Source organism: Heptranchias perlo, unplaced genomic scaffold, assembly GCF_035084215.1.
Source record: "Heptranchias perlo isolate sHepPer1 unplaced genomic scaffold, sHepPer1.hap1 HAP1_SCAFFOLD_187, whole genome shotgun sequence".
Classification (NCBI taxonomy): Eukaryota; Metazoa; Chordata; class Chondrichthyes; order Hexanchiformes; family Hexanchidae; genus Heptranchias; species Heptranchias perlo.
Window position 1 is genome coordinate 300,048 of NW_027139142.1, and position 12,549 is coordinate 312,596.

Here is a 12,549-nt window from a genome sequence, read left to right on the forward strand (position 1 = left end):
TCCTGGGGCTCAGTCCCACCCCGGGGGTGATCAGCTCACTCAGTACAGGCCGGGGATGGAGCCTGGGCCTTTCCTGGGGCTCAGTCCCACCCCGGGGGAGATCAGCTCACTCAATACAGGCCGGGGATGGAGCCTGGGCCTTTCCTGGGGCTCAGTCCCACCCCGGGGGTGATCAGCTCACTCAGTACGGGCCGGGATGGAGCCTGGGCCTTTCCTGGGGCTCAGTCCCACCCCGGGGGTGATCAGCTCACTCAGTACGGTCCGGGGATGGAGCCTGGGCCTTTCCTGGGGCTCAGTCCCACCCCGGGGGTGATCAGCTCACTCAGTACGGGCCGGGATGGAGCCTGGGCCTTTCCTGGGGCTCAGTCCCACCCCGGGGGAGATCAGCTCACTTAGTACAGGCCGGGGATGGAGCCTGGGCCTTTCCTTGGACAGTGCAGCGCTCCCTCAGTACTGACCCTCCGACAGTGCAGCGCTCCCTCAGTACTGACCCTCCGACAGTGCAGCGCTCCCTCAGTACTGACCCTCCGACAGTGCGGCGCTCCCTCAGTACTGACCCTCCGACAGTGCGGCGCTCCCTCAGTACTGACCCTCCGACAGTGCGGCGCTCCCTCAGTACTGACCCTCTGACAGTGCGGCGCTCCCTCAGTACTGACCCTCCGACAGTGCGGCGCTCCCTCAGTACTGACCCTCCGACAGTGCGGCGCTCCCTCAGTACTGACCCTCCGACAGTGCGGCGCTCCCTCAGTACCGACCCTCCGACAGTGCGGCGCTCCCTCAGTACTGACCCTCCCATAGTGCAGCGCTCCCTCAGTACTGACCCTCCGACAGTGCAGCGCTCCCTCAGTACTGACCCTCCGACAGTGCAGCGCTCCCTCAGTACCGACCCTCCGACAGTGCAGCGCTCCCTCAGTACTGACCCTCCGACAGTGCGGCGCTCCCTCAGTACTAACCCACCGACAGTGCGGCGCTCCCTCAGTACCGACCCTCCGACAGTGCAGCGCTCCCTCAGTACCGACCCTCCAACAGTGCAGCGCTCCCTCAGTACTGACCCTCCGACAGTGCGGCGCTCCCTCGGCACTGACCCTCCGACAGTGCGGCGCTCCCTCAGGACTGACCTTCCCACAGTGCAGCGCTCCCTCAGTGCTGACCCTCCGACAGTGCGGCGCTCCCTCAGTACTGACCCTCCGACAGTGCAGCGCTCCCTCAGTACTGACCCTCCGACAGTGCAGGGCTCCCTCAGTACTGACCCTCCGACAGTGCAGCACTCCCTCAGTACTGACCCTCCGACAGTGCAGCACTCCCTCAGTACTGACCCTCCGACAGTGCGGCGCTCCCTCAGTACTGACCCTCCGACAGTGCGGCGCTCCCTCAGTACTGACCCTCCGACAGTGCGGCGCTCACTCAGTACTGACCCTCCGACAGTGCGGCGCTCCCTCAGTACTGACCCTCCGACAGTGCAGCGCTCCCTCAGTACTGAACCTCCGACAGTGCAGCGCTCCCTCAGTACTGACCCTCCCACAGTGCGGCGCTCCCTCAGTACTGACCCTCCGACAGTGCAGCGCTCCCTCAGTACTGACCCTCCCACAGTGCGGCGCTCCCTCAGTACCGACCCTCCGACAGTGCGGCGCTCCCTCAGTACTGACCCTCCGACAGTGCAGCGCTCCCTCAGTACTGAACCTCCGACAGTGCGGCGCTCCCTCAGTACTGACCCTCCGACAGTGCGGCGCTCCCTCAGTACTGACCCTCCGACAGTGCAGCGCTCCCTCATTACTGACCCTCCGACAGTGCAGCGCTCCCTCAGTACTGACCCTCCCACAGTGCGGCGCTCCCTCAGTACTGACCCTCCGACAGTGCAGCGCTCCCTCAGTACTGACCCTCCGACAGTGCAGCGCTCCCTCAGTACTGACCCTCCGACAGTGCGGCACTCCCTCAGTTCTGACCCTCCGACAGTGCAGCCCTCCCTCAGTACCGACCCTCCGACAGTGCAGCGCTCCCTCAGTACTGACCCTCCGACAGTGCAGCGCTCCCTCAGTACTGACCCTCCGACAGTGCGGCGCTCCCTCAGTACTGACCCTCCGACAGTTCAGCGCTCCCTCAGTACTGACCCTCCGACAGCGCGGCGCTCCCTCAGTACTGACCCTCCGACAGTGCAGAGCTCCCTCAGTACTGACCCTCCGACAGCGCGGCGCTCCCTCAGTACCGACCCTCCGACAGTGCAGCGCTCCCTCAGTACTGACCCTCCGACAGTGCAGCGCTCCCTCAGGACTGACCCTCCCACAGTGCAGCGCTCCCTCAGTGCTGACCCTCCGACAGTGCGGCGCTCCCTCAGTACTGACCCTCAGACAGTGCAGCGCTCCCTCAGTACTGACCCTCCGACAGTGCAGGGCTCCCTCAGTACCGACACTCCGACAGTGCAGCACTCCCTCAGTACTGACCCTCCGACAGTGCAGCGCTCCCTCAGTACTGACCCTCCGACAGTGCAGCACTCCCTCAGTACTGACCCTCCGACAGTGCAGCACTCCCTCAGTACTGACCCTCCGACAGTGCGGCGCTCCCTCAGTACTGACCCTCCGACAGTGCGGCGCTCCCTCAGTACCGACCCTCCGACAGTGCGGCGCTCCCTCAGTACTGACCCTCCGACAGTGCAGCGCTCCCTCAGTACTGACCCTCCGACAGTGCAGCGCTCCCTCAGTACTGACCCTCCGACAGTGCGGCACTCCCTCAGTACTGACCCTCCGACAGTGCAGCGCTCCCTCAGTACTGACCCTCCGACGGTGCGGCGCTCCCTCAATACTGACCCTCCGACGGTGCGGAGCTCCCTCAGTACTGACCCTCCGACAGTGCAGCGCTCCCTCAGTACTGACCCTCCGACAGTGCGGCGCTCCCTCAGTACCGACCCTCCGACAGTGCAGCGCTCCCTCAGTACTGACCCTCCGACAGTGCGGCGCTCCCTCAGTACTGACCCACCGACAGTGCGGCGCTCCCTCAGTACCGACCCTCCGACAGTGCGGCGCTCCCTCAGTACTGACCCTCTGACAGTGCAGCGCTCCCTCAGGACTGACCCTCCGACAGTGCGGCGCTCCCTCAGTACTGACCCTCTGACAGTGCAGCGCTCCCTCAGGACTGACCCTCCGACAGTGCCGATCTCCCTCAGTACTGACCCTCCGACAGTGCGGCGCTCCCTCAGTACTGACCCTCCAACAGTGCGGCGCTCCCTCAGTACTGACCCTCCGACAGTGCAGCACTCCCTCAGTACTGACCCTCCGACAGTGCGGCGCTCCCTCAGTACTGACCCTCCGACAGTGCGGCGCTCCCTCAGTACTGACCCTCCGACAGTGCGGCGCTCACTCAGTACTGACCCTCCGACAGTGCGGCGCTCCCTCAGTACTGACCCTCCGACAGTGCAGCGCTCCCTCAGTACTGAACCTCCGACAGTGCGGCGCTCCCTCAGTACTGACCCTCCGACAGTGCGGCGCTCCCTCAGTACTGACCCTCCGACAGTGCAGCGCTCCCTCATTACTGACCCTCCGACAGTGCAGCGCTCCCTCAGTACTGACCCTCCCACAGTGCGGCGCTCCCTCAGTACCGACCCTCCGACAGTGCGGCGCTCCCTCAGTACTGACCCTCCGACAGTGCAGCGCTCCCTCAGTACTGAACCTCCGACAGTGCGGCGCTCCCTCAGTACTGACCCTCCGACAGTGCGGCGCTCCCTCAGTACTGACCCTCCGACAGTGCAGCGCTCCCTCATTACTGACCCTCCGACAGTGCAGCGCTCCCTCAGTACTGACCCTCCCACAGTGCGGCGCTCCCTCAGTACTGACCCTCCGACAGTGCGGCGCTCCCTCAGTACTGACCCTCCGACAGTGCAGCGCTCCCTCAGTACTGACCCTCCGACAGTGCGGCACTCCCTCAGTACTGACCCTCCGACAGTGCAGCCCTCCCTCAGTACCGACCCTCCGACAGTGCAGCGCTCCCTCAGTACTGACCCTCCGACAGTGCAGCGCTCCCTCAGTACTGACCATCCGACAGTGCGGCGCTCCCTCAGTACTGACCCTCCGACAGTTCAGCGCTCCCTCAGTACTGACCCTCCGACAGCGCGGCGCTCCCTCAGTACTGACCCTCCGACAGTGCAGAGCTCCCTCAGTACTGACCCTCCGACAGCGCGGCGCTCCCTCAGTACCGACCCTCCGACAGTGCAGCGCTCCCTCAGTACTGACCCTCCGACAGTGCAGCGCTCCCTCAGGACTGACCCTCCCACAGTGCAGCGCTCCCTCAGTGCTGACCCTCCGACAGTGCGGCGCTCCCTCAGTACTGACCCTCAGACAGTGCAGCGCTCCCTCAGTACTGACCCTCCGACAGTGCAGGGCTCCCTCAGTACCGACACTCCGACAGTGCAGCACTCCCTCAGTACTGACCCTCCGACAGTGCAGCGCTCCCTCAGTACTGACCCTCCGACAGTGCAGCACTCCCTCAGTACTGACCCTCCGACAGTGCAGCACTCCCTCAGTACTGACCCTCCGACAGTGCGGCGCTCCCTCAGTACTGACCCTCCGACAGTGCGGCGCTCCCTCAGTACCGACCCTCCGACAGTGCGGCGCTCCCTCAGTACTGACCCTCCGACAGTGCAGCGCTCCCTCAGTACTGACCCTCCGACAGTGCAGCGCTCCCTCAGTACTGACCCTCCGACAGTGCGGCACTCCCTCAGTACTGACCCTCCGACAGTGCAGCGCTCCCTCAGTACTGACCCTCCGACGGTGCGGCGCTCCCTCAATACTGACCCTCCGACGGTGCGGAGCTCCCTCAGTACTGACCCTCCGACAGTGCAGCGCTCCCTCAGTACTGACCCTCCGACAGTGCGGCGCTCCCTCAGTACCGACCCTCCGACAGTGCAGCGCTCCCTCAGTACTGACCCTCCGACAGTGCGGCGCTCCCTCAGTACTGACCCACCGACAGTGCGGCGCTCCCTCAGTACCGACCCTCCGACAGTGCGGCGCTCCCTCAGTACTGACCCTCTGACAGTGCAGCGCTCCCTCAGGACTGACCCTCCGACAGTGCGGCGCTCCCTCAGTACTGACCCTCTGACAGTGCAGCGCTCCCTCAGGACTGACCCTCCGACAGTGCCGATCTCCCTCAGTACTGACCCTCCGACAGTGCGGCGCTCCCTCAGTACTGACCCTCCAACAGTGCGGCGCTCCCTCAGTACCGACCCTCCGACAGTGCAGCACTCCCTCAGTACTGACCCTCCGACAGTGCGGCTCTCCCTCAGTACTGACCCTCCGACAGTGCGGCGCTCCCTCAGTACTGACCCTCCGACAGTGCGGCGCTCCCTCAGTACTGACCCTCCGACAGTGCGGCGCTCCCTCAGTACTGACCCTCCGACAGTGCGGCGCTCCCTCAGGACTGACCCTCCCACAGTGCAGCGCTCCCTCAGTGCTGACCCTCCGACAGTGCGGCGCTCCCTCAGTACTGACCCTCAGACAGTGCAGCGCTCCCTCAGTACTGACCCTCCGACAGTGCAGGGCTCCCTCATTACTGACCCTCCGACAGTGCAGCACTCCCTCAGTACTGACCCTCCGACAGTGCAGCACTCCCTCAGTACTGACCCTCCGACAGTGCGGCGCTCCCTCAGTACTGACCCTCCGACAGTGCAGCGCTCCCTCAGTACTGACCCTCCGACAGTGCGGCGCTCCCTCAGTACCGACCCTCCGACAGTGCGGCGCTCCCTCAGTACTGACCCTCCGACAGTGCAGCGCTCCCTCAGTACTGAACCTCCGACAGTGCGGCGCTCCCTCAGTACTGACCCTCCGACAGTGCGGCGCTCCCTCAGTACTGACCCTCCGACAGTGCAGCGCTCCCTCATTACTGACCCTCCGACAGTGCAGCGCTCCCTCAGTACTGACCCTCCCACAGTGCGGCGCTCCCTCAGTACTGACCCTCCGACAGTGCAGCGCTCCCTCAGTACTGACCCTCCGACAGTGCAGCGCTCCCTCAGTACTGACCCTCCGACAGTGCGGCACTCCCTCAGTACTGACCCTCCGACAGTGCAGCCCTCCCTCAGTACCGACCCTCCGACAGTGCAGCGCTCCCTCAGTACTGACCCTCCGACAGTGCAGCGCTCCCTCAGTACTGACCCTCCGACAGTGCGGCGCTCCCTCAGTACTGACCCTCCCACAGTGCAGCGCTCCCTCAGTACTGACCCTCCGACAGTGCAGCGCTCCCTCAGTACTGACCCTCCGACAGTGCAGCGCTCCCTCAGTACTGACCCTCCGACAGTGCAGCGCTCCCTCAGTACTGACCCTCCGACAGTGCAGCCCTCCCTCAGTACTGACCCTCCCACAGTGCGGCGCTCCCTCAGTACTGACCCTCCGACAGTGCGGCGCTCCCTCAGTACCGACCCTCCGAAAGTGCGGCTCTCCCTCAGTACTGACCCTCCGACAGTGCAGCGCTCCCTCAGTACTGACCCTCCGACAGTGCGGCGCTCCCTCAGTACTGACCCTCCGACAGTGCAGCACTCCCTCAGTACTGACCCTCCGACAGTGCAGCGCTCCCTCAGTACTGACCCTCCGACGGTGCGGCGCTCCCTCAATACTGACCCTCCGACGGTGCGGAGCTCCCTCAGTACTGACCCTCCGACAGTGCAGCGCTCCCTCAGTACTGACCCTCCGACGGTGCGGCGCTCCCTCAGTACTGACCCTCCGACAGTGCGGAGCTCCCTCAGTACTGACCCTCCGACAGTGCGGAGCTCCCTCAGTACTGACCCTCCGACAGTGCGGAGCTCCCTCAGTACCGACCCTCCGACAGTGCAGCGCTCCCTCAGTACTGACCCCCTGACAGTGCGGCGCTCCCTCAGTACTGACCCTCCGACAGTGCGGCGCTCCCTCAGTACTGAACCTCCGACAGTGCGGCGCTCCCTCAGTACTGACCCTCCGACAGTGCGGCGCTCCCTCAGTACTGACCCTCCGACAGTGCAGCGCTCCCTCAGTACTGACCCTCCGACGGTGCGGCGCTCCCTCAATACTGACCCTCCGACGGTGCGGCGCTCCCTCAGTACTGACCCTCCGACAGTGCGGCGCTCCCTCAGTACTGACCCTCCGACGGTGCGGCGCTCCCTCAGTACTGACCCTCCGACAGTGCGGCACTCCCTCAGTACTGACCCTCCGACAGTGCAGCGCTCCCTCAGTACTGACCCTCCGACAGTGCATCGCTCCCTCAGTACTGAACCTCCGACGGTGCGGCGCTCCCTCAGTACTGACCCTCCGACAGTGCAGCGCTCCCTCAGTACTGACCCTCCGACGATGCGGCGCTCCCTCAGTACCGACCCTCCCACAGTGCGGCGCTCCCTCAGTACTGACCCTCCGACAGTGCGGCGCCCACTCAGTACTGACCCTCCGACAGTGCAGCGCTCCCTCAGTACTGACCCTCCGACAGTGCGGCGCTCCCTCAGTGCTGACCCTCCGACAGTGCGGCGCTCCCTCAGTACTGACCCTCCGACAGTGCAGCGCTCCCTCAGTACTGACCCTCCGACAGTGCAGCGCTCCCTCAGGACTGACCCTCCCACAGTGCAGCGCTCCCTCAGTACCGACCCTCCGACAGTGCAGCGCTCCCTCAGTACTGACCCTCCGACAGTGCAGCGCTCCCTCAGTACCGACCCTCCGACAGTGCAGCGCTCCCTCAGTACTGACCCTCCGACAGTGCAGCGCTCCCTCAGTACTGACCCTCCGACAGTGCAGCGCTCCCTCAGGACTGACCCTCCCACAGTGCAGCGCTCCCTCAGTACTGACCCTCCGACAGTGCAGCGCTCCCTCAGTACCGACCCTCCGACAGTGCGGCGCTCCCTCAGTACTGACCCTCCGACAGTGCAGCGCTCCCTCAGTACTGACCCTCCGACAGTGCAGCGCTCCCTCAGTACTGACCCTCCGACAGTGCAGCGCTCCCTCAGTACTGACCCTCCGACAGTGCAGCGCTCCCTCAGTACTGACCCTCCGACAGTGCGGCGCTCCCTCAGTACTGACCCTCCGACAGTGCGGCGCTCCCTCAGTACTGACCGTCCGACAGTGCGGCGCTCCCTCAGTACTGACCCTCCGACAGTGCAGCGCTCCCTCAGTACTGACCCTCCGACAGTGCGGCGCTCCCTCAGTACTGACCCTCCGACAGTGCGGCGCTCCCTCAGTACTGACCCTCCGACAGTGCGGCGCTCCCTCAGTACTGACCGTCCGACTGTGCAGCGCTCCCTCAGTCCTGATACTTGGAGTGTTCCCCTGGATGATCGTTCTCGAGTCTATGGAGTGTGTGGGGCTCGAACCCCCGACTCTCTGACCCGGAGCGGGGAGAGTGAGACTGAGTGAGAGACGGCCGACACTGAGGATCATGAAACAAACGACACTGCAGGAAAACAGGCTTTAATTTCAGTGATGAGTTTATTTTGAACCATTTTGAGAATGTGATTGGACGGTGAGAGTCAACCCGGTGGGAGAGGGAATTCCCCAGATCGTTCAGTCCCCCCTCGATTCCCCAACATCAATAAATCAATTCAAGGCCGAGTTATCAGTTTACACTCTGAGTGAGAGAAGGGAAGGAGGGGCGGGGGTTATTTGGGATTGGGATTGATCAGGGGGAGGGGGGCTCCCCACTTTGGGGGGTCTCTCTTCTATCCGGTGTGTCCACGGCCTCGTCTCAAGTTCACACTGAGAGCGGGGTCACGACCCCTGACTCCGTTTAGCACGGTTCTGTGTCTGTATCGGGGGGATGGTCGGGGGGGACATCGACACCGTCCCAGTCCCTAACTCCAGCTCCTCCACCGGGGGGGGCCTCATGATCCTGACTCCGTTTAGCACGGTTCTGTGTCTGTATCGGGGGGATGGTCGGGGGGACATCGACACCGTCCCAGTCCCTAACTCCAGCTCCTCCACCGGGGGGGGCCTCATGATCCTGACTCCGTTTAGCACGGTTCTGTGTCTGTATCGGGGGGATGGTCGGGGGGACATCGACACCGTCCCAGTCCCTAACTCCAGCTCCTCCACCGGGGGGGGCATTACCTGATGGGTGACTGGTCGCTTTCTCTTTCCCCACTCCCACCCATTCTAAGCCCAGCCCCGTGTCCAGCGAAGCTCCCGTGGGATTGGAGCAAGCAAACCTGGGATTGGGGGCTGTGGCCCACAACACAACCCCGAGGACAAATCCTACAATCAGGGCACCGATCGGCATGCCGACCAGGAATCTCCGAGAGTAAGTCTTCGAACCCGGCCTAACTCCGGCTCTTCCACCGGGGGGGGCCTCATGATCCTGACTCCGTTTAGCACGGTTCGGTGTCTCTATCAGGGGGATGGTCGGGGGGACATCGACACCGTCCCAGTCCCTAACTCCGGCTCCTCCACCGGGGGGGGCATTCCCTGATGGGTAAGCGGTCACATTCTCTTTCCTCACTCCCGTGGGATTGGAGCAAGCAAACCTGGGATTGGGGACTGTGGCCCACAACACAACCCCGAGGACAAATCCTACAATCAGGGCACCGATCGACATGCCGACCAGGAATCTCCGAGAGAAAGTCTTGGAACCCGGCCTGTCATTCTCACGAAACCCCTCGGGCTCCCTCCGCAGATCACGGTCCAGCTCCCGGGGCACGGAGTCCCTCTCCTCATTACTCGGAATCAGTTCCCTCCACGTCTCCTCAACCAGATCACCAGCTGTCCCCTGCAGACGCTTCCTCACAGAGTTCACGGGGGTCTTCATCGCACACTCCTGAACACCACATAAAACACGGGTTAGATACAGAGTAAAGCTCCCTCTACACTGTCCCATCAAACACTCCCAGGGCAGGTACAGGGTTAGATACAGAGTAAAGCTCCCTCTACACTGTCCCGTCAAACACTCCCAGGGCAGGTACAGGGTTAGATACAGAGTAAAGCTCCCTCTACACTGTCCCATCAAACACTCCCAGGGCAGGTACAGGGTTAGATACAGAGTAAAGCTCCCTCTACACTGTCCCGTCAAACACTCCCAGGGCAGGTACAGGGTTAGATACAGAGTAAAGCTCCCTCTCCACTGTCCCATCAAACACTCCCAGGGCAGGTACAGGGTTAGATACAGAGTAAAGCTCCCTCTACACTGTCCCGTCAAACACTCCCAGGGCAGGTACAGGGTTAGATACAGAGTAAAGCTCCCTCGACACTGTCCCATCAAACACTCCCAGGAGAGGTACAGGGTTAGATACAGAGTAAAGCTCCCTCCACACTGTCCCATCAAACACTCCCAGGGCAGGTACAGGGTTAGATGCAGAGTAAAGCTCCCTCCACACTGTCCCATCAAACACTCCCAGGGCAGGTACAGAGTTAGATACAGAGTAAAGCTCCCTCTACACTGTCCCATCAAACACTCCCAGGGCAGGTACAGGGTTAGATACAGAGTAAAGCTCCCTCTACACTGTCCCATCAAACACTCCCAGGGCAGGTACAGGGTTAGATACAGAGTAAAGCTCCCTCTACACTGTCCCATCAAACACTCCCAGGGCAGGTACAGGGTTAGATACAGAGTAAAGCTCCCTCTACACTGTCCCATCAAACTCTCCCAGGGCAGGTACAGGGTTAGATACAGAGTAAAGCTCCCTCTACACTGTCCCATCAAACACTCCCAGGGCAGGTACAGAGTTAGATACAGAGTAAAGCTCCCTCTACACTGTCCCATCAAACACTCCCAGGGCAGGTACAGAGTTAGATACAGAGTAAAGCTCCCTCTACACTGTCCCATCAAACACTCCCAGGGCAGGTACAGAGTTAGATACAGAGTAAAGCTCCCTCTACACTGTCCCATCAAACACTCCCAGGGCAGGTACAGGGTTAGATACAGAGTAAAGCTCCCTCCACACTGTCCCATCAAACACTCCCAGGGCAGGTACAGAGTTAGATACAGAGTAAAGCTCCCTCTACACTGTCCCATCAAACACTCCCAGGGCAGGTACAGGGTTAGATACAGAGTAAAGCTCCCTCTACACTGTCCCATCAAACACTCCCAGGGCAGGTACAGGGTTAGATACAGAGTAAAGCTCCCTCTACACTGTCCCGTCAAACACTCCCAGGACAGGTACAGGGTTAGATACAGAGTAAAGCTCCCTCTACACTGTCCCATCAATCACTCCCAGGGCAGGTACAGGGTTAGATACAGAGTAAAGCTCCCTCTACACTGTCCCATCAAACTCTCCCAGGGCAGGTACAGGGTTAGATACAGAGTAAAGCTCCCTCCACACTGTCCCATCAAACACTCCCAGGGCAGGTACAGAGTTAGATACAGAGTAAAGCTCCCTCTACACTGTCCCATCAAACACTCCCAGGGCAGGTACAGGGTTAGATACAGAGTAAAGCTCCCTCTACACTGTCCCATCAAACTCTCCCAGGGCAGGTACAGGGTTAGATACAGAGTAAAGCTCCCTCCACACTGTCCCATCAAACACTCCCAGGGCAGGTACAGAGTTAGATACAGAGTAAAGCTCCCTCTACACTGTCCCATCAAACTCTCCCAGGGCAGGTACAGGGTTAGATACAGAGTAAAGCTCCCTCCACACTGTCCCATCAAACACTCCCAGGACAGGTACAGGGTTAGATACAGAGTAAAGCTCCCTCTGCACTGTCCCGTCAAACACTCCCAGGGCAGGTACAGGGTTAGATACAGAGTAAAGCTCCCTCGACACTGTCCCATCAAACACTCCCAGGGCAGGTACAGTGTTAGATACAGAGTAAAGCTCCCTCTACACTGTCCCGTCAAACACTCCCAGGGCAGGTACAGGGTCAGATACAGAGTAAAGCTCCCTCGACACTGTCCCATCAAACACTCCCAGGGCAGGTACAGGGTTAGATACAGAGTAAAGCTCCCTCGACACTGTCCCATCAAACACTCCCAGGGCAGGTACAGGGTTAGATACAGAGTAAAGCTCCCTCGACACTGTCCCATCAAACACTCCCAGGGCAGGTACAGGGTCAGATACAGAGTAAAGCTCCCTCGACACTGTCCCATCAAACACTCCCAGGGCAGGTACAGGGTTAGATACAGAGTAAAGCTCCCTCGACACTGTCCCATCAAACACTCCCAGGGCAGGTACAGGGTTAGATACAGAGTAAAGCTCCCTCTACACTGTCCCATCAAACACTCCCAGGGCAGGTACAGGGTGAGATACAGAGTAAAGCTCCCTCTACACTGTCCCGTCAAACACTCCCAGGGCAGGTACAGGGTTAGATACAGAGTAAAGCTCCCTCTACACTGTCCCATCAAACACTCCCAGGGCAGGTAGAGGGTTAGATGCAGAGTAAAGCTCCCTCTACACTGTCCCGTCAAACACTCCCAGGGCAGGTAGAGGGTTAGATACAGAGTAAAGCTCCCTCTACACTGTCCCATCAAACACTCCCAGGGCAGGTACAGGGTTAGATACAGAGTAAAGCTCCCTCTACACTGTCCCGTCAAACACTCCCAGGGCAGGTGGAGGGTTAGATACAGAGTAAAGCTCCCTCTACACTGTCCCATCAAACACTCCCAGGGCAGGTACAGGGTTAGATACAGAGT

At 61.2% G+C, this 12,549-nt stretch overlaps 1 protein-coding gene across 1 annotated transcript in view; it reads right to left on the reverse strand.

Moving 5' to 3' along the window:
• Window positions 1-8,401: 8,401 nt before the first annotated feature.
• Window positions 8,402-12,549, reverse strand: part of LOC137309872 (uncharacterized) — a 405,058-nt gene continuing 400,910 nt past the window's right edge. The window contains exon 4 of the mRNA XM_067977888.1: window positions 8,402-9,741. Coding sequence (XP_067833989.1) covers window positions 8,719-9,741 — 1,023 coding nt within the window. The 3' untranslated portion in view covers window positions 8,402-8,718. The remainder of the gene's footprint in view (window positions 9,742-12,549) is intronic.